Source organism: Peromyscus maniculatus, chromosome 23, assembly GCF_049852395.1.
Source record: "Peromyscus maniculatus bairdii isolate BWxNUB_F1_BW_parent chromosome 23, HU_Pman_BW_mat_3.1, whole genome shotgun sequence".
Taxonomy (NCBI): Eukaryota; Metazoa; Chordata; class Mammalia; order Rodentia; family Cricetidae; genus Peromyscus; species Peromyscus maniculatus.
Genome location: NC_134874.1, coordinates 50490777 through 50512134, shown reverse-complemented (window position 1 = coordinate 50512134; position 21358 = coordinate 50490777). Strand labels below are relative to the sequence as shown.

The 21358-nt window shown below is 52.4% G+C and overlaps 2 protein-coding genes across 8 annotated transcripts in view; one reads left to right on the top strand and one right to left on the bottom strand.

Moving 5' to 3' along the window:
- Positions 1-4258, top strand: part of Arhgef18 (Rho/Rac guanine nucleotide exchange factor 18) — a 107850-nt gene extending 103592 nt beyond the window's left edge. For all 6 annotated transcript variants that reach the window (XM_076560504.1, XM_076560503.1, XM_006970201.4 and 3 more), the window contains 5 exons: positions 40-87; positions 196-666; positions 1313-1646; positions 2495-2620; positions 2701-4258. In XM_076560504.1, coding sequence (XP_076416619.1) covers positions 40-87; positions 196-666; positions 1313-1646; positions 2495-2620; positions 2701-2867 — 1146 coding nt within the window. In that variant the 3' untranslated portion in view covers positions 2868-4258. The remainder of the gene's footprint in view (positions 1-39; positions 88-195; positions 667-1312; positions 1647-2494; positions 2621-2700) is intronic.
- A 2327-nt stretch (positions 4259-6585) lies between these two features.
- Positions 6586-16767, bottom strand: Pex11g (peroxisomal biogenesis factor 11 gamma). Of its 2 annotated transcripts, none has more exons than XM_006970199.4 (5): positions 16607-16767; positions 13656-13844; positions 11877-12055; positions 8017-8079; positions 6586-7213 (listed from the first exon to the last, which is right to left on the bottom strand). In XM_006970199.4, exons 1-5 carry the CDS (start codon positions 16664-16666, stop codon positions 6976-6978), a joined length of 729 nt encoding a protein of 242 aa, XP_006970261.2. In that variant the 5' UTR covers positions 16667-16767; the 3' UTR covers positions 6586-6975. The 2 variants fall into 2 exon arrangements, with proteins under 2 accessions (XP_006970261.2, XP_015841637.2); XM_015986151.3 differs by having other exon boundaries at positions 16591-16725.
- Positions 16768-21358: the final 4591 nt, after the last annotated feature.

The window sequence follows — 21358 nt, the reverse complement described above, 5'->3', positions numbered from 1 at the left end:
ACTGTCATCAGGTAAACCAATTTGGCTTTCTCTCTGCAGCTGGTCCACCGGGTCCAGACACTGTCGCAGCTGCTTCTTAGTCTCCAGGTACCTGTGGCATCAGGGAGGGGACTGGCTGCTGCTGCCTCTTGCTGGTTGGCTGGGTCTAGCCAAGGGCATGATATTCATCAGCCCCACCCCTCTCCCTGTTCCTAGGCAGTCATCGCCCAACAGGACAGCTATGTGGAGATGCAACGAGTGGCCATCCAGGAGCGCGAGAAGCAGTTCCGGCTGCAGTCAACACGTGGCAACCTGCTCCTCGAGCAAGAGCGGCAGCGCAACTTCGAGAAGCAGCGTGAGGAGCGGGCGGGCGTGGAAAAGCTGCAGAGCCAGCTGCGCCAGGAGCAGCAGCGCTGGGAGCGGGAACGTGCACGCCAGCAGCAGGAACTGGAGCTGGCAGGCGCGCGCCTGCAGGAGCGAGAGGGCGAGGCGCGCCAGCTGCGCCAGCGGCTGGACGAGGAGCGCACGGAGCTGGAGCGGCAGCGCCAGGCCTACCAACACGACCTGGAGCGTCTGCGCGAGGCCCAGCGTGCAGTGGACCGTGAGCGTGAGCGCCTGGAGCTGCTGCGCAGATTCAAGAAACAGAACACTGCACCAGGGGCCCTGCCCCCAGAGGTGCTGGCAGAGGTGAGCGAGCTCTGAGCCCCAGGACAGCCAGGGTTACACAGAGAAACCTTGTTTGGGGGGGGGGGGGGCGGGAAGTGTAGTGGCAAAGGCCTGTCATCCTAGCATTCAAGGGGTGGAGGCAGGAGGATTAGATCATCCTTGGCTACATAGCAAGTACAAGGCCACTGTTAAAAGGAGCACATGCCTTTAACCCCAGCACTCAGAAGGCAGGTGGATCTCTATGATTTCCAGGCCAACCTGGTCTATGTAGTGTTCTAGGACAGCCAGGGCTACATAGAGAGAGACCCTGTCTCTAAAATAAAGTGTCTTGTGAGTAATCCAGATATAAATTGTGTGGCGGTATTTGTGTGTGAGCATGTATATGGCTCAGTGTGACAGTGGATGTACACAGACTGGTGTGTTTCATGAGTTGTAAATCACCAGAAGCACTTGAGACTCAAGCAGTGCTCACAGAATGCAGACTGCACCTTCCCAGCGGGGAACTGGACCCGGAGCTGGGTGGGCAACACCCATTCATCTCCGAGCACTTACCAGCTGGGTTTGGTCCCCGCCCCCCATGCCCCCACCCCAGGCCAGAGACGCCTTTTCCTGGGTTAACAGCCGCCAGCAGGCTCCGCAGTGATGTGCTGTGTCTTCTGTTACTCAGGCGCAGCCCACAAGCCACCCTCCCAGTTTCAATGGGGACGGACCGGAGGGGCGCCTGGCCCTGGCCAAAGCACCAGGGACCCAAGGGAGCCTGCTGCTGCCTGGCACGGGGCCTGAGTACATAGAGCGACCTGAGGCGGCCCGCTGGGACAGTGTCCCTGCGGAGAGCCGGCCAGCCAAGAGCGATGTGCCCATCCAGCTGCTCAGTGCCACCAACCAGATTCAGAGGCAGACGGCCGTGCAGCAGCAGATCCCCACCAAGCTGGCCGCCTCCACCAAGGGCAGCAAGGATAAGAGCAGCAAGAGCAGAGGTTCCCAGCGCTGGGAGAGCTCAGGTGAGTGGCACCCCACCCCACCCCGAGCTCAGGGACCCCGGAGCATCCAGAGAAGGCGCCCCCGCCCCCAGTGGAGCAGCAGAATTGAAACGACAGACCTCGGACAGGGAGGCAGCCAGCCCGGCTCCAGCGTGGGCAAGCAGCCCGTTGGCCAGCTGCATGTCAGTGCTGTGACAACACACCCCGACAAGAGGCAACTTAGAGAAATGGTTTACTTTAGCTCACGGTCCAGGTTTCGGTCCATCCTGGTGAGGACTCAAGGCGGCAAGAGCGTGAGGCGGGCTCAGGTCCACAGTCGGGAGACAGGGAAATAAACGTGTGTTTGACCGGTGCCCAGCCAGCTTTCTCATTCTCGTCCAGATCAGGGCCCAAATCTAAGGAATGGTGGAGCCCGCTTTCGGGCTGGGTCATTCATGCTGATTAAGGCAAACAAGACAATCCTCCACAGACATGCCGCCGGTCACCCTGACATAGACAGTCCTTCGCTGAGACGTTTGTCCCAGGCTGTGTTGTTGACATAATTAACCATCATGCCCATTTACTTAGAAGCTCACAGCTGGGACACAGGACAAGCACCAGGCACTGTACCCAGGGTCTTTGTCCCCTCCCCATAGAGATTCCCCATCCCCTGGTGACACAGAGTGTATTGTGGGATGGGAGTCCATGTCCTAATGATTATGGGAAAAGGGTGTTTGCTTGTAAGCCACACCCTTCTCCCATCCCAACATTGTGTGACTCTGTGCCACCTTTCAAGTGCTTACTTGGCTGCCCATGGGGAAGTACAGGTAGGGGAGGCCTACTGCCCACCCAGACGGCCGCGTCCAGCTCAGGCACCTCCCCTCTTCCAGCGTCCTTCGACCTGAAGCAGCAGCTGCTTCTCAACAAGTTCATGAGCAAGGATGAGAATTCGTCACGAAACCGCCGGTCCCTGAGTCCCATCCTGCCTGCCACCCACGGATCTGCACCTGCCCCAGGTGAGCCTGGCCACTGGGCATTGGGGCCACCCACTGATTGTGGCGGCATCTGACACCAGTGTGCCCCATCTCTCTTCCAGACCCCTGCTTTCCAGCCCCAAGTCCAGCCCCAGCTACCACGCCCCTTGAGGCCTTCTTCAAGTCCGGAAGCACGTCCCTGCCACCTGCATCCCCAGGCCCCTCACTGCCAACCACACCACTCACAGCCAAGGACGAAGTTGGCAAGGAAGATGTCATCTTCTTCTGAGGGGACCATTGCCCCAAAGCAGACCCCTTTCTGTCCTGATAACCCTTTATGTCTCTGGGGATCCCACGGGTGACTGTTACTGTCTGGCCATCCCCTTCCCCTGCCTGAGCACGCCCAGGCACTTGCTCACCTGAGGTTGCCCTGTTGGTGTCTTGGGTCTCACAGCTCTCTGTAGAATTAGTGGTAAAGTCTGGGTAGCCTCTTCCACCTTTTTATATATGTACGTGTAAACAAAGTTCTTTTAAATTGAAGGTCGAACTCCAGCTAAACCACAGAGCTGTTTTAATCCAGACGTAGACAGCACAAAGCTGGGGGGCCAGGAGACAAACACAGGAGGGTCAGAGAAGACCCAGGGGCAGGTTCCATAACCCCCAGAAATCTCTGGGTTGAGCTGAGTCATTAGGTACCAGAAGGCACTAGAATCACCCAGAGTCCAGTGAATCGCCTCCTCCAACGCAGCAATTGATGCTGGCCACAGAGAGCCTTGACCAGTAAGTGAACTGGGCAGCCCATGGAGCAATGGACTGAGTCTGTGGGTTCAGAAATCAATCTGAAGAGGGGCACCTACCATGTCCTCGCATCCGCCCATCTGAGACACAGAACTCTGGGTTCAGCAGGGCAGCACATATCCCAGAGAGACAGTGTTTGATCCCTGTGAAATAAGCAGGTTTTCCCTGGTCTTTTCTGTGTCCTGCCAGAAAGGCAGGAGTCTGGTCAGTGGCTGATCTGGTCTGGTCTTGTTTCCAGGGCTGGGCACCCGTAGGCTCAGGAGGTGACCAGGGGTGTGGTGACCAAGAGTCCGACTGCAGGGTGCTGACCCTGAAAGTGGTGGTGTCTAGTGACTTCAGAGAACCAGGAGTGGTGTGGGGCCCCCTTGTCATCTCTGTGGTGTCCAGAGTGTATATCCATCTACCAGACCTCATCCGTGCCATGTTGCTAATCAGTGTTTTGTGCTTTTTTTGTACTGAGATGTATCAGAGCACTTTAGGAAAGCTGTTTTTAAGTTCCCACTTGGTGAAGAGAACATTCCAGGACCCCACCCCTGACACCATGATTTTTTGGACTTAGAAGGTGGCCCTGGGTAGGGTTTATCACATCTGCCCGGTGGCCAGGTGTATCTTATCCGTGTCCTGCACACAGTAGAGCAATGTTTTCAGTGTATCTGTCACCAGCAGCCAATGTTCCTCCTTGGTGGATCTTGTTCATAAAGCTGGTGAGCCAGCAGCATCCCCAACTCTGAGAGTGAGTGGCATCCCTTGTCAATTGTGACCGTGATCTTTGTCTACCCCGTGATTATTTTCACAGTGATAACAGAGCATCCTGGCCATGGGGTATTCTGGAATCACCCTAGAACTTATGACCAGATTCTAGCAATAAAAGTATCCAAAGGATCTCAGGTGGAGCAGACCGTCTTTGGGGTTGGGAACGGGAAGAGGGAGCTGTCTCCAGCTGGGGATTTTGGTGACAGGGAACATGAATGTGGAAGGGCGAGTGGATGCTATGGACACATGGGTGTGGTTCGGTTGGTAGAGTGCTCACCTTGCATTCGTGAAGCCCTGGATTCTATCAGCAGTTTAGCATGGTAGTGCACACTTGTAATCTCAGCACTCAGGAAGAGGGTGTAAAGGATCAGAAGTGTGAGGTGGGGCTGTGGGTAAATGCAAATGTGAGGGCCTGAACCCAGGTAAAAAGTCTGATACAGAAGCATGCCTCTGGAATCCCAACACTTCTAGGATGGGAGGCAGAGACAAGAAATCCCTGGGAATGCATTGGCCAGCTAGCCTAATGTACACAGCAGCAGACAAGCTGCTGGAGCCTGAGGTGGTCCTCCGACCTCTCCACAACATGCCTGTATTCACACATACACTTTATGTTTAAGCACTTGGAGCTGGAGAGATGGTTCAGTGTTTAAGAGCACTGGCTGCTCTTAGACAGGACCTGGATTTAATTCCCATGCTGGCTCCAAACCATCTATAACTCCAGTTCTAGGAAATCCACCCTCTTTCCTCCATAGGCACCAGGCATGTGTATGGTACACATACATACACTGGGGCACATACACGAGTAAGTCTTTTTATGAAAAATAAGGTTTAGTTGGTTATGGTGGCACACATCTTTAATGCCAGCCCTCGGGAGGTGGAGGCCAGCCAAGGCTACGTAGTGAGACCCTGTCTCAAAGAAAATAAGTTTCAAGCATCCTTGACTACATAGCAAATTCAAGGCAGCCTGGCTCACATGCAGCGTTGTCTCAAGCACAGAATAAATAAGCAGCGGTTGGGGCTGGAACTCAGTGGTGATGGGCTTGGCTAGTAAATGTGAGATCGTAGTTCCATCCCCATCCAGAACCACTGGACAGCTCAGCTGAGCCTTTTCTGGAAGTGTCTGACCTTATGTTCCCTGTCTGTAACACATGTGGTTAATGTCCAAGGCCTTCTCACCCCAGGCTTGGACCTCAGGCTCAGCCTCTGTCCTCCTGGTACCCTGACTAGGTGAGGCACTGCTCTGTGGGCATGAGCTCAGGCTTAAGGTGGGGAACAGATACCAGGACGCCAACATGATGCCCTTGAGAGCTAGGGCAGGTGGGACCACCACAAGGACAGGAGCCCGATCCTGGCCACCCATGAACCCTGCACAGATGCTCCGCAAGTGAAAGGCTGGAGTGCTCTGTTGGGGCTCCTCTTGTACCCCACTACCCCAAATGGTCCCAGCATCCCAGTGGTTCACAAATACCTGTCTTCTTTGTAAAACCAAAGTTTCTTGAACTTCTGGCCAACACCAAAAGGGTGGGGGGTTGGGGCCATTGTATCTTGACAGTAGAATACTTCTTGGCTTATCCATCACTAGTACCAAAACTTAGGGGGGCAGGGAAAAAAATTCGGAGAAGGGGGGGGGGAATAAATTTCGGCACTTGGGAAGCAGCCTGACCTAGGTAGCAGGGCTGTCTCAGAACACGCACAAAAGGTTGGTATCCTGTAAAGTTGAAAGGCAGCTGTATCTGGTCTCCAAGGCTGGGCCCAGCACCCTCAAACATCCTTCTTGGCTTTCAGATTAAAAATCATTGGCCAACTGGGCGGTGGTGGCACACACCTTTAATCCCAGCAGAATTCAGGAGGCAGAGGCAGGTGAATCTCTGTGAGTGTGAGGCCAGCCTGGTCTACAAAGTGAGTTCCAGGACAAGCTCCAAAGCTACAGAGAAATCCTGTCTCAAAAAACCAAGAAAATAAAAATAATCATACATGCGGACCAGTGAGATGGCCCCTGGGTAGAGGTGCTTGCTGCTGAGCCAATCCCCCAGATTCACGTAGTGGGAATAGTGGAACATACACTAAAACGTAAGAAAAACTTAAACTGATTTAAAAAAAAAAAAAAAAGGCATTTTGGTATAGGACACAAACCCACACATCTTCAGAGAGGCCAGCAAGCATGGCCTGGCCACAGCTTAAACAGGCCTCTGTGGCCCTCGATACCGTAAGATGCCATGACTGGTATGACTGTTCTCTCGCTTAGGTGTGGCCTGAAGGCAGCAACACACAGTTTCCCTCCCAGGCCTGGGCACAGTGAGCAGAGGTCGGTCAGATCCTCAGCGGGCTGAGAGAGTCCTGAGGGGTGGAATAGAGACGAGCCGTTTCTCACTTAATGTCCCGTGCACCTGTGTGAGCAAACCATGTGGCTTAGGCCTAGAGGAGGGAAGGCCAGCGTGACGGCTCGGATCACCTCATACAGACTGGCACCATACCAAGATGTTTAATAGGCACTCCAGTGTTCCAGCTTCCCCAAAGCCCGACCCCAGGCATGGCATGTCTCTCCCACTCAAACCTTCAGGTAAGCCAGCAAGTGGGAGGTTCTAGCAGAGTCGTCCAGGGACTTCGAGAGCCTGGCCTTTGCTCTGGGAGTCCTGGGGTCTCATGTGCCTCCCACTCCCCAGAGAAGCAGCTTCCCCTGAAGCCCTAGCTGGGACCTGAGGTCTACCAGCCCTTTTCCCACCCCACCCGGGAGACAGCTACTGGAGTACACAATCGTGGAAGCAGCCCCGGCCAGTGGTTCCCACTCTGGGAATCTGAGCCCCCTGTGGAGCCCCACAGTGTCCTCCACCTGCCACTGCAGGGCCTCATCCAGAGCTGCCTGCCTCAGCTGTGCCGCCAGCCCTGGCAGCCTGATACATGCTGAGGAGCGAGGAGATGGTACCCATGAGGCCCACCAGCCAAGGAGGGAAGCGGCCAGCCCACAGGACACCTCGGGGCAGCCAGTGCACAGCGTTTGCCAGGTCAGCCAGGTTGCTGAGGAGAGTTAAGACCTCTGACCACATCCTTGCCTCCATGGCCCTCCGCTTGCTCCTGGGCAGCTGGCTGTGGGAGAGAAAGAGGAGGGAGCCACTCATTGCCTGCCCTTCCCATGTCCCCCAGAAAGGAGCAGGCACAGAGTGGCCCACAGCCGCAATTCCACGCCTTCTTTCCAGGATCCCTGGGCATGTGTAGGGCTGTGGGCGTTGTCCTCGTCACCCACCCTGCTGTGGGATGAAACCAGGAAGGCTCAGCCTGTAGTCCTCATTCTAACAAGCCTGTTTCCCTTCCTGGGAAAGGTACTACTTCCCTCCCAGAGACTAAAGCAATGCTCTTTGAACACACACACACACACACACACACACACACACACACACACACACACACACACACACACACACACCGTTTACACCCACCCTTCTGTAGTGATCTATTGCTGAACCTTTCAGCCAACTGGGTTGTTGACCACTGCCTCTCCTCATATGTGGAGAGGTGGGAGGGTCATTGGACCTTTAGCTGACATATTCTAGTTGCTTCCTTCTGACCGCCCAGCTCTGCTGTACGCAGTTCTGCCCTAATTGCAAGGGGTGCTATGCAGCCGTGAGGAAGTTGTCATCCATGCTGGGGTAAGATTTTCCCATGATACAGCTGTTTGGGGGTCCCCCACACTCCCGCTGTTGGGTTCCACAAGTTGGACTCTGACTAAACCGTACTTTAGTTCATTGCTGATGTCCCATGAGGCATGGCAGACATCTGTTTTCAGCTTTCCAGGGAAAGGGTTCCCACGTCAGCCCTGCAGAGGTCGGTCAGCAGGGGCATGGCTGACAGAAGTGCGCTCGGCACCCTGCAGGAGAAGGTGGGATGGGTACCTGGTGAAGGTGCCTGTGAGGCTCCACAGCTTCTGTCTTAGCTTCAGTGCTGTCCACAGGGACCTGCAACACAGAAGACCGTAGGGATTGCCCTGCCAGCGCAGCCTGGCAGGCTGGGGAGGAGCGGGTCAGCTCTCCACAGCAGCTAAGGCAGCAAGAGCCCCCACCTTCAACCTAGGGAACTGAGACCAGCCACCCGCCATACTTGGCCAGCAGTGATCGTACTTGCAGCCTCCTGAACAGAGCTGCAGGCTAGCTGCGCCTTGGGGGAGAGACTTGTCGCTTTTAGGGGTGAAGGCTGGGGTTCTGCCCTAGTTAGCTTTAATTGTCAAACTGAGTTAGCCTAGAGTCACCTGAGAGGAAAGCCTTGACTGAGGGTCAGATTAGCCTGTGGGCATATCAGGTCACGTTATTAACTAGAGAACGGAGGAGGCCCTGAGTGACAGGAGTCGTAAATGTGTATCGTTGACTCAGCACGGCCATGTCAAAGACTGCAATGCCTTAGTCCCGCGTGAGTGGCAAAGCCTCCCGGGAGAGAGAGGCCAGAGGCATGGCAAAGGTTTCCTAGAGGATCCGAGTGTGATGACTGGCCAGTGTGTACAGTAACTAGCTACTGCAGCCGCCTCCTCACAGATGTTTAGTCTGAGGCTGCTGCCTACAGGCAGTTCTTCTGAGACTATCTGACCCCCGCCTCTCCCCCTGGAGCGCACGTAATGAACTGAGGTTCCTGGGTGCAGCCAGCAGTACGTGCAGGGGTAGATGCCTCCACTCCATGGAAGTGCGCACACCCTGCCCGACCTCAGCTTTGCTTTTCTCTTTCTTCACTCTTTTGTTGTTGTTGTTGTTGTTGGTGGTGGTGGTGGAGGTGGTGGTGGTGGTGGTGGTGGTGGTGGTGGTGGTGGTGGTGGTGGTGATGGTGGTGGTGGCTGGATGATTTTGTTTTTGAGACAGGATCTAACTATGTAACTGGCTTCCCTGAAACTCACTGTGTAGACCAGAGTCCCAGCTTTTCTGTCCATGTACCCAAGTCTCTGTCCATTCTTTAGTGTCACTGTCCTTTCCTCACTCCCTTGGCCTCCCTGGTCAGGGTTCCAGATCCAAACTCTGCAGGTCATGGCACCTATGAGTGAGCCAGCAAGCAGTGTTCCTCCATGGCTCTCTGCCTTCAGTTCCTGCTCTGACTTCCCTCAACGATGGACTGTTACCTGGAAGTATAAGCCAAATAAACCCTTTCCTCCCCGAGTTGGTTTTAGTCAGAGTGTTTTGTCACAGCAACAGAACGAAGTTAGAACAGGTTCTCATGTAGCACAAGCTGGCCTTGAACTTGCTGTGTAAGATGACCTTGAACTACTGATCCTCTTGCCTCTACCTCCTGAGTTCTGGGATGACATGCTTGTGCCACCACGTCTAGTTTATACAATGTTGAGGGTGGAAAGCAGGGCCTTGTGCATGCTAGGCAAGCACTTTACCAACTGAACCACATTCCGAGCCCAGAAGGAACTTATGACTTAACCCACATCCCACCAGAATGGACCGTGCTGTGGAGCTGCCCAGTGCTTGGAGACAGCCAACAGTGTGCATGGGGATGGAGACAGCAAGCTTGATGGGACCTCAGAGGTCAGCGGAGGTCAGCAAGAAACCATGGTCATGAAAGGACATCTGGATATTGCCTAAGCCTGTCAGAGGAGCACACATCCAAAGGCTGGGAAGGGATTATCAGAGCCAGGCCTGGTGGCACGGGCCTATTTTCCCAGCTTCTTGAGAGGTTGAAGCAGGAGGATTCAAATTCAAGGTCTGCCTGGGATACTTAATGAGATTCTATCTCAAAAAGTAAAATGAAGCTGGGTGGTAGTGGCACATGCCTGGGAGGCAGAGACAAGCAGATCTCTGTGAGTCCCAGGCCAGCCTGGTCTACAGAGCGAGTTCCAGGACAGCCAGGTCTACACAGAGGAAACCCTGTCTCAAAAACAAAAAAAAGTAACAGGAGGAGCTGTCAAGATGGCTCGGCAGGTAAGGCCCTTGCAGCCAGGCCTGTTCCCTAGGTTGGATCCCAGTATCCACTGGGAAAAGGAAATAGGGGCCCGAGTTGTCCTCTGACCCCTGTACATGTGCGCATGTGCACACACACAAGTAAATGAAGTCAATAAGTGAGTAAGAAGAGGGCTGGAGAGAGAACCCTCCACAAATCAGTGCGGAGGGACCTGGTGCTCACTGGACAGCCGACGTAGTGAGTTAGTAAGGCCCAGGCCAGTAAGAACAGAAAGAAGAAAAAAAGGGTGGAGGGCCAGCAAGACGACTCGGCAGGTAGAGGTGCTTGCCACCAACCTAAGGACCTGAGTTCAGTCCCCAGAACCCACATGGTCCAGGGAAAGAACCAACTTCTGTAAGTCGTCCTCTGAACCCCACATGTGCCCTACAGTGCACACATGCCCCCCACACACAAATAACTAAAAGAAATTTAGTTAAATAATAAAAAATGTAAAAGGGGGATGAGTAATGGCTTCTGAGGTTGACTTCTGGCCTCCACACGCTCACACATACAGGCATAAAAGCAAAGAGAAATAAAAAACAATTAAAAAGAAAAGCAGAGAGGCGCATGGGAAATAGCCCCGTGGTTAAGAGCACTCGCTTACAACCATTGGGACTTTAGTTCAGACCCCAGCGCCCACATGGCAAGCTGGGCATGGAACCCCAGTGCTAAGGGCGGGAGAGCAGAGACAGGGTCATGGAGGCTCGCTGGCCGTGAACTAGCCAAAATTCAAGCTCTGGGCTCAGGCCAAGATACCCCCTCAAAGGAAACGGCAAAAAGGGTGACAGAGGACATTCTGTGTCTCCACCTGGCCTCCGCCAGGCACACACACCTACTACATTCACACACAATCAATTAGCAAACCCATTTTTTATGAGACCGGAGAAGGGACTTGGTGGTCAGGAGCAAGTGCACTGCTCTTGCAGAGGGTGGATTCCATTCCCAGCACTCAGGTTGGGCAGCCCATGACTGCAGGTCACTCCAGCCCCAGAGACTCCAACACCCTCTTCTGGCACAGGTACTACGCTCATGTGCATGAAGCCATGAACATAACTGAAAACAAAACCTTTCTTTAAAAGCTTTCAAAAATAAATACATCTTTTAAGAGAGAGGGAAAGAGAGAGGAGAGAAGGGGCAGGAGGTGGGGCTGTCAGAGGCAGAGAGACTCTAAGACTCTGGGTGCTCGCTTTGAAGGAGGAAGGGGCCACAAGCAAAGGGATGTGGGTCCTCTAGAACTGGAAAAGGCAGGAGTGGAAACGCTGTGGAGCCTCCAGGGAGGGACCAGCCTTGACCCGCCTGGACTTTACCCTATGAAATTGATTTCAGGTTTCTGACCTCCGGCTCCGTAACAGATCTGTGTTGTTTTAAACAGTGCATTTGTGTCCAACTGTTACAGCAGTTACCTCACCGGAAACAAACACAGAGGGCACAGAGGGTCAAACGTGTGTGTGTGTGTGTGTGTGTGTGTGTGTGTGTGTGTGTGTGTGTGTGTGTGTGCAGACACTGCCCAGTAGCTAAGACACTGGCTGCTCTTACAAAGGACCTGGGTTGGTTCCCAGCACCCACACAGCAGCTCACAGCTGTCTGTAACTCCAGTTCCAGTGGATCCGCCATCCTCTTCTAGCTTCGGTGGGCACTGCACACACACGGTGCACAGACGTGTGCAGGCAAAACCCATACACAGAAAAATTAAGGAAGGAAACTCCAATATGTGAAGACTTGCCGCCTCCTTTGAGCCTCCTAACGAAACATGTAAGGGTTGGCACCCCAGCTTTGCTGAGGTAACACCACTTGGGGACTTCTGGTGTCCCCCCTGGCAGATGTCACATACCTGACAACTCCAAGGAGTAGAGAGAGAATCCAGAGGGCTGTGCTCAGTGTCCACCACCGAGCAGAGTCCACCTGGAGGACCTTGGCATCGGCAGCCCAGGCGACATGCTCACAAGGGTAGTACAGCTGGTCAGCCATGTTACTCAGGACAGACAGCCACCGGATGAAGATGTCCTCCTCCTGTGAGACCAAGTGGTGGGGATAGGCCTACAAGTTAGACCTGCTCACTGCCCAACTTAGTGCCATTCTGGGCCACAAGACTTTCCCATGACCACAGTCTGTGCCCTGGTGTCGGGGGCCCATGCAGGCCTGCCTTCCTCTGCTCATGCTCATTGGACAGCTGAGGCATGGGTCTGAACTCAGGCAATAGAATTATCTGGAGAGCTGTCAAAACCCCAAGCCCTACACCAACTGGGATAGAGACCAAAGGTTTGTTGTTGCTGTTATTTCATTTTTATTTATTTGTGTGTGTGTGTGTGTGTGTGTGTGTGTGTGTGTGCGCGCGCGCGCGCGCGCATGTGTTATACACATGAGTATAAGTGCCTTTGGAGGCCAGAAGAGAATATGGGATTCTCTAGAGATGGAGTTACAGACAGTTGTGAGCTCTCTAATGTGGGAGCTGGGCATCAAACTCTGCTTTTAACTGCCAGTCCATTTCCAACCCACTTTTTGTTTTTGTTTTGTAATTCTTGGTGTGCATATGAGGGGTGTGTGTGTGTATGTGCGTGTGTGTGTGTGTGTGTGTGTGTGTGTGTGTGTGTGTGTGCGCGCGCGCGCGCGCATTCTCGTGCGTGAGCACAGGTGCTTGCTTGCCACAGCACTCGGGTGGCAGTTGGAGGACAACCTCCTTCCTTCCATGCCTTCTATCTTGACTGAGGCAGAGTCTCTTGCTTTCTGACTCCGCTCACCAAGCTAACTGTCCTTCTGGGGAGTCTCCAGTCTCCACCCCCCAGCCCCCTGAAGAAATGCTACGATCACAGATGGCACATTCTGTGGGTTCTGGAGACTTGAACTCAGGCCCTCACAAGCACTTTAAGCTGCTGAGCCTCCTCCACAGCCTGCACTGTTTGTTGAGACTGTGTCTCTCAGGTCCTGAAGTTCACTAAACAGGCTAGGCTGACTGGCCAGGGCATCCCAAGGCCCCTCCTGTCTCTGCCTCTACAGCACTGGGATCACAAGCACGAGCCACCCCACTTAGTTTACAGGGGTTTGGAGACTCACACTCAGCTTCTCAGGTTGCACAACAGGCATTTCACAGACTGACTGACCATCTCCCCAGCCCAGGTCTCAAGCCCCACATCCACCTGCCTCTGCCTCTCAAGTGCTAGGATTACTACTGGAAGCCCCCACCCCTGGTTCAGGGGCTTTTAAAAAGTGTGTGTGTGTGTGTGTGTGTGTGTGTGTGTGTGTGTGTGTGTGTGTGATGTGAGTATGGGCATGCAGGAGGAGGCCAAAGGACAACTTTTAGGAGTGGGTTTTCTCTGTCCACTGTACGTTCCAGGGACCTAAACTCAGGTGATCAAGTTTGTAGAGCAGCGTTTTTTACCTGCCGAGGTTGGGGCGTGGCTCAGCAGCAGAGCCCCTGCCTAGATCCCCCCACTGAGAGGCAGCGAGGGGCCTTAGCAGTAAAGTGCTTAAGGAACATGTACAAGGCCCCAAGTCCATGGCCAATAATAAGATCACCCAATAAGCAGCCCTTAAAACGCGCACTGAGGCCATTGCTCCTAGCTCCCCGGGAAGGTCTAGCCCCCTCTCCCCACAGCCCCGCCAACCCTGTTACCTCTGTCCCCAGGCCATACTGTTTCGTGTAGACAAACATGGCCGGGTCATCAAAGAGTCGCAAGACAGTCCTGCAATGGCTGAGCTGGGCTGACACCACCAGCAAGCGCCTTCCCATGTCAGACCTGCTGGGACATTGCTCCACTAGGACCCCACCGACGAGCTGGCAGCAGTAGCCCAGTGTCCGGATCTGTGGGAGACCAGAAACAGTTACCACAGTCCCTACCACGCCCTGAGCTGCAATCCCCACCACACCCAGCCATGGGCCCTCAGGACGGACCCTGGAGAGGGTTCTAAGAGCTGCCAGGCATGGTGGCTCAGGCCCATACTTCTCAGGACTTGAGAGACTGAGGTAGGGGGATCACCCATAAGTTCAAGGCCAGCCTGGGCTATTGAGTGAGATCCTAGCTCAAAAAAACCCAAAAGTTCTAAGAGTCAGCAAACTTCCAACCCAAACTGAAAGGTTTTGTTTGTGTCTTTTGTTCCCTTCTTTTGGATGCTGAGGCTGGGTCTCGCTCTCACCTCACTCACCACATAGCAAGTCACTGTCATCCCCCTGCCTCAGCATGCCAGTGCTGTAATAACAGGCATGAAGCACTTTACCTGGCTACAAACTGAAAGTTTCTTTCTTTCCTTTAAAGTTATAACTTTATGGTGGTTGTTGTCGATTTGAGACAAGGTCTCCTGTGGCCTAGGCTAACCACTGTTGGCGGTCATGATTAGAATCGCTAATCATCCTCCTGCTTCTACCTCCCACGTGCTGGGATGAGAGGTGTGCAACGTTTGGAACACACGGTGCTGGGGTGAACCCAAGGCCTCCTGCATGCTAGACAAGCACTCTACCGATGCCCCAGGCTCTCAAGAGGTTCTCTTAGATGGGAGCGTGACATCAAAATCCATAAAGTGCCACACAGCCAGGTGTGGTGAGGCACACCTGTCATCCCAGTGCCAGGGGAGCTGAGGCAGGAAGACAGGAAAGTTCAAGGCCAGCGGGGGCTACCTAAGACCCTGCTTCAACAAAGAGAGAAGAAGAGGGAGGGGAGGGGAGAAGGAAGACTTGCCATGGAGAGTCCCACAGGGGCGCTGGCTCGTGTCACCAGTGGTCAAAACGGCAGGGACAAAGGAAACAGAACTATTTCCGTCTCCTGGGTTCTCTTCTGCCCACAGGCAGGGCACCAGGCTGAGAGAAAACTTCTATTTGCCCTTCCTGGCCTAGCCAAAGCCTTAGCTGGACTGAAGGAACAGTCTAAGTGACAAAATAGTAATTTGCTTCAAACACTTTAGAGAGAAGGAAGGCATTCAATAAGAGACTTCGGTCACGGAGATTCAGCAGGCTCACCACCCTTGTATCTTTGTTTCTTTTGTGTTTGAGACGGTATCATATAGCCCAAGCTGGCCTTGAACTCCTGATCTTCCCTCTGTGAGTGCTGAGATCACAGGCTTGTGCCAACATATCTGGTTTATTCGGTGCGGAGGATGGACCTCAAGGCTTCGTCTATGCTAGGAAAGCACCGGGCTACAGACCCAGCTCTTTCATTATTTCATTTGCTTGTCAGAAATCACTGCTTCCAAGCTGTGTGTGGTGATACACACCTGTCATCCCAGCAACTTGGGAGCCTGAGGTAGGAGGATGTCATGTAAGACACCAGCCTGGGTTACATACTGAGTTCCAGCGAGGCCTTGCTCCTATTGATTATAACTCCTTTTCAGCTTGGCTGTAACGGGGAACACTGTAATTTAGATGTCCAACTTAGGAGAGAAAGGGGTTGAATGTAATCGTGGAGCCACCAGTAATGTCTGCCTATAAGGAACTGGTCAGGAAAGCTACGCCTAACCTCAGAAGCCTAAGTGGACCAAACCAAAATGCTCAAGTGGATGGAATTTTACTGTTACCAAAATATTTCAGATGCAGCACCAGCTTTGGAACATCCAAAATCCCCATGTGAGGTGTCTGTGGCAACTCAAGATATATATAGTGGCTAGGCAGATACTAAATGTCCAAATACAGGGATCTGATTGGTATGGCTGTCCATCCAAGAAACAATCTAAGTGACCAGCTACAGTGGATCGATTCGGAGTCGTCATGGCTAGGTCCTGGAAGTCTGGCCACGTTTGGCTGAAATGAACCAAGTGCCCAACTGGAGGGGATTCTGTCATAACATGAACATTCAGCTACAGGGAAGCCATGTGACGCGCTAAACCCTATTTGAGGTTGCTCCTCCAACCCAAGAACACTGGTGGCTTGGTGAGATCGTGGTCATTATTTGATTCAGCAGGGCTGGACTGGCAGGTTTGACCTCAGATGTCCACACTAGATGACAGTGTTTGTGACTGATCTGGACGAGGACCAAGGCACTAGCTAGCAAGCTAAAAACCAACTTAGTAGATTTTAGCTTAGATTCCTAAAGCTAGCCCCCAAGGTCTAGTCCCTTATTCGGCCACTTCCTCCAGAGGCTGACTACCAAGGTCCAGCTATCAGAGTATTGAAGTTCAGCAATCAGAAGCCCTAATTAGCATGCCCAATTAAAATCAAGCACCTCATCCTAACAAGGGGGTTTTCCTTTAACCCTTATAAACTGCCATTTGCCTCTGGGCCACCTCTGTCTCCTCTCTATCCAGAGGCGGGCCTCTGTCCGGGCAGGACAAACAATCCTCCCCCCTCTCCCTACTCCCTGCCCCTCTCCCTATTCCCTGCCCCCTCTCCCTGTTCCCTGCCCCTCTCCCTGTTCCCTGCCCCCTCTCCCTCGTCCTCTGTCTCCTGTCTTTGTCTGTTTTCCCTGCCCTTTGTCCTCCTGGGGTAAAGAAATCTTTGTGCTGAGAACTTGGTCTTGGGGTGTGTTGTACCGACACCGGTCCCTTTAGGAACCCTCTCTGCCCTCAGTTTCCCTGTCTCTGAGCTCTGACCAAACTCCAGGTCACTCGGGCCCAGCACGGACCCAAGCCTCCTCTCACCAGGCGGTCCCGGCCCCTGTACGACTCCAGCGAGGAAGCCAGACTGTTCAGCAGCGCCATGGCAACTCGATCATGACGCCACCAGGGGCGGGGTCCAAACTCCTTCCGGAAAGGGTTGACGGCTGGCGCAGGCGCAGCAGCGGCCCTTTGTCCCAGGACTGGCGCCTTGTCAGCGTGCTAACCTGAACCCCGAGTGCTAAAGTATTGCTGCTGCGTGTGTACTCCCTGCCCCCGGGCACGCAGAGTGACCTTCACCCAGAGTGAGCCTGTTGCAATCCGCTCCACGGCTGCTCAGGCTGCTCCACAAGCAAAATGTTTCAAAATTAATCATTGTCCACGCTAAAAAAAAAAAAAAAATCCAAGCAAAAGCATGTGTCAGACCCACCCAAAAGGGATTTCTCCTTAAAAGCGGGCTGCACTTGTGGCCTGCTTTATCGGCTTCTGTAGTGAGCATGTGTGACCGGTGTACTCTCACAAGGCATCTTGATTGTCATTTTCTTTGAGGAGGATCAAGTTGTTTGGTTTTTAGATTTTTTTTTTTTTTAGGGCCTCCTGTAGCTCAGGAGCTATCCTCGAACTCACCATGTACTCAGGCTGGCCTTAAATTGCTGACTCTGTCTCCCGAATGACAGGCATTTGACACAAGGCTGCAAGGCATCTCTAGACGTTATTAGAAGAAAATGAGCTGGGCATGGTGACACTAATCCCAGCATTCAGGAGGCAGAGGATCTCAGTGAGTTCTAGGCCAGCCAGATCTACATAAGGAGCTCCAGGATAGCCAGGACCGCATAGAGAGGCCCTGTTTGAAACAACAACAACAAAATATACAAAGATCTCTCTCTTCCAGGAAGGACAACGGCTGATCACTTAAAGGCACTAGATCCATATCTACCTGGAGATGGCACCGGAGGATTCAATTTAACAGGCTGGGTTTTTGGGGAGGAGGTCGGGGGTGGAGTGGAGGGGACTACATGGGTATTTTGAGTGTTTGTTACCAGACAGGATCTTATACAATCCAGGCTGGCCTCCAACTGGATTTGTAGCCAAAACTGGCCTTGGAGTCCTGATCCTCTTGCCTCCCCCTCCAAAGTGTTGGGATGACAGGTAAGGGCTCCACCAAGTCCTGTTTGTGCTGTGCTGGGGAGGAACCAGGAATTCGAGCTTGCCAAGCACATGGTCTACCTACTGACCGAGCCACATGCCCAGCCCCCAGAACAGTCTTCTTAAAGTGACAAAGGGGAGTCCCTCAGGGTGGTGAGTTAGGAGTAGGTGGATGAAGGACAGGTAAAGGCTGGTTAGTAAGGCTTACTGAGTAGGAGGTTGAGGGTAGAGCTCAGCTGAAAGAGGGAAGACACAGAATAGAGCATAAGAAGGATTTCACCCAAGTCTAACATGGTGACGTTGAGGTTTCCTACAGAAACATGGGTTACTCAAAGGCACCCCTGAAAAGCCATCCCAGCCTGGAGGACGATCACAAAAGCTACATGCTCGAGCTTCCAGCCTAGCCACTCAGAGTCTCCTCTCCCCAACAATTGTTACTGTTTACTTGGGCAAGCACAAGAACCTGTGTACGAGTGCAGAAGGGAGCATTGGATCCCATGGAGCTAAGGTTACAGACAGTTGTGAGCTGCCTGGTAACTGAACTCTGGTCCTCTGTAGGAAGCATATGCTCTTAACTCGTGGGCCATCTCTTCAGCCCTTGTTTCTATAACAGTGGTTCTCAACCTTCCTAAAACTGAGACCCTGAATACAGTTCCTCATGTAGTGACCCACAACCATAAAACTGTTTTTGTTGCTACTTCACAACTGTATTTTTACTACAGTTAATGAATTGTAATGTTGATATCTGATATGTGACCCCTGTGTGGGTCTGGACCCACAGGTTGAGAACATTGGTTTAAAAGGTGAAGTAAGCAGGTTAGATCATCAAGAATGTGCCCTGGACAGGGATACTGGTATCCAGGCCTGTTTCTGTCTCCCTTTGCTTCCTGGAATTCATGGAGACTCTGGCCTTCGTGTGTTGATTCCTACAAGCCCAAAGCAGTAAAACTGGAGACTAAAGCCTCTATGATATTCAGCTAAGATAACTCTGTCCCTCTAACAAGCTGACTGCATTTTGTTACAATAATGAAAAGCTAATACAGTGACCATATGTATATGTCTCTTTTTCTAATCTTCTTTTCCCTTAGGTTTGCCACCATGATAACATGTATCAGAATTCCATCTCTTTTCTGGAGGTGAATACTATTCCACTTGATAGACATACCACAATGTGTTTATCCAGTCACCCATGGGACTTCTGGGCTCAGTCTACCTTTGGCCCTTATGAACACTCATGGATATGCACTTGTTCAAGTCCCTGGTTTCAATCCCAGGGAGGGAATTACTGACTTGTGTGGTGATTATTTCTTTTTTCTTCTTGATTTTTTTGGGGGGTGGGGTGGTTGGTTATTGTTGTTGTTGTTGTTGTTGGTGGTGGTGGTGGTGGTGGTGGTGTGTGTGTGTGGGTGTGTCTTGCTGGGGGTAGAACCTAGGACCTTGCACTTGGTAGGCAACACTCTATCACTGAGATACACCCCAAACCCTGTGTTTAACTTTCAAAAACTGATTTTACATTTTATTTATTTAATGTATATGTGCATGCACATGTACACACACATGTAAGTATGCCACTGAACATGTGTGGAAGTCAAAGTACAACTGTAACACGAATCTTAAAAGGTCTTATTAATAGAAAACCTGGAGCCAAACACTGGGGTGAAAGCTGAAAGATCAGAGAAGCAGAACAAGACAGCCACAAACTCTTACCTCTAAGAAATCCTCAGTCTCAAAGTGTGAGTTCCCTTTTCCTCACGCCCTATATACTTTTCTGTGTCCTGCCATATCACTTCCTGGGATTAAAGGCACGTGTCCTTTCCAAGCAAAGACGTGAGATCTCAAGTGCTGGGATTAAAGGTGTGTGCCACCATGCCTAGCTCTGTTCCCAGTGTGGCCTTCAACTCACAGAGATCCAGATGGATCTCTGCCTCTGGAGTGATAGGATTCAGGGTGTGTGCCACCACTGCCTGACCTCTGTGTCTAATTTGGTGGCTGGCTCTGTCCTCTCATCCCCAGATAAGTTTATTAGGGTACGCAATGTATCCCCACATACAACTTCCAGGAGTCAGCTGGTCTCAACTCAGGTCTTTATCAGGCACCTTTCCCTGCTGAGACATCGCACTGGCTCCAGGTTCCTGAGGGACTGCCAAACTGTTTCCCAGAGCAGCTGAGCTCTTTCCCACCTCCATCCACGGTGCGCGCACACACGCGTGTGTGTGGACTGGAGCCTCCCCAGTATGTAACACTTTCGTTACTCTGACAGCCAGGCTAGCAGAAGCGAAGTGGTCCCCATGTTGCGTTTTCCTACCTGAATAATTGATTCACTTTTTTTTTCTCTTTCTTGATTTTTCGAGACAGGGTTTCTCTGTGTAGCCTTGGCTGTCCTGGAACTCACTCTGTAGACCAGGCTGGCCTCGAACTCACAGAGATCTGCCTGGCTCTGCCTCCCGAGTGTTGGGATTAAAGGCATGCGCCACCAATGCCGGGCAATTGATTCATTTTTGAAAGACATCTCCTGTCCATCTCAACCTCTATTCCTCTCTCTCTTCTGCCTCCTTCCCTGCCTCCCACACCTAACCACATCTCTTCCCTCCTGTTCCTTCAAATGACGAATCTTTCTGCCTCGGGGCCTGTGCACGGTCGTTTCCTCTGCCCAGAATGCTTTCCCTCTAGATACTTAGATGGCTTCTGCCTTTTCATATTTTCTTAAATTTCTTACCCACTTTCATGTTTGAAACAGGGTCTCACTCTACAGCCTGTGCTCACCTTGCATACATGATTCTTGGGCCTCTGCCTAAATGTCACCGTCTTAGGGAGCCTTGCTGATCACACCTTCTGAATATTCCTTGCACCTTTATCTTCCTCCTTAGCTGTTTCTTGGTTGAGCTCTGATGGGTGGGGATACACATGTGTGCACACTCGTGTAGAGCCCAGACAGCCATGTTTTCTACTTTATTTTTAAGATGGGGTCTCTCACTGGCCTGGAACTCACCCATTAAGTTAGGCCAGCTAGTCGTGGAGTCCCAAGATTCCTCTGTCTCTGCCTCCCTGATGCTGGAATTATAAGTGTTTCTACCACACCCTGCTTTTTAAATACAAGTCCAGGGGATTGAACTTGTATCCTTATGCTCACATAGCCAGCCCTCTACCAACTGAGCCACTCCCAGCCCCGAGACAGGCTATGCTGAACTTGCTATGTAGCGGAGGATGGCCTCGAGCTCCACATCATCTCTCTACTTCCCAAGAGCAGGGATGACAGGTGTGTACAACGCCTGACTCTGGGATTTTTGTGGTTGTTTACTTAATTGAGACAGGTGTAAGGATTATGTCCTTAATTATGTCACCAGCCTGCGACAGCGTCCCAGCCTAAAAAGTGGGCGTGCCCTCTGTGCCCTCTCTTCTCCGCACTCTCTCCTTCTGTATTCTCCCCCCTCCGCCAGGCCTCCCTCTCTCTCTGTCTCTCTTTCCCTCCCTCACCCCCCCTCTCTCCCAATAAAACTTTAGAAAGGTAACCATGGTTGTGATTCTTCTGTCACTGATATATCCAGCACTCTCCTCCAGCACTCTCATCCGTCGGCATCGCCGCTTAACCAACAACAGGGTCTCACTTTGTAGCTCTGGATGGCCTGAAACTCACTGTATGTCCCAGGGTGG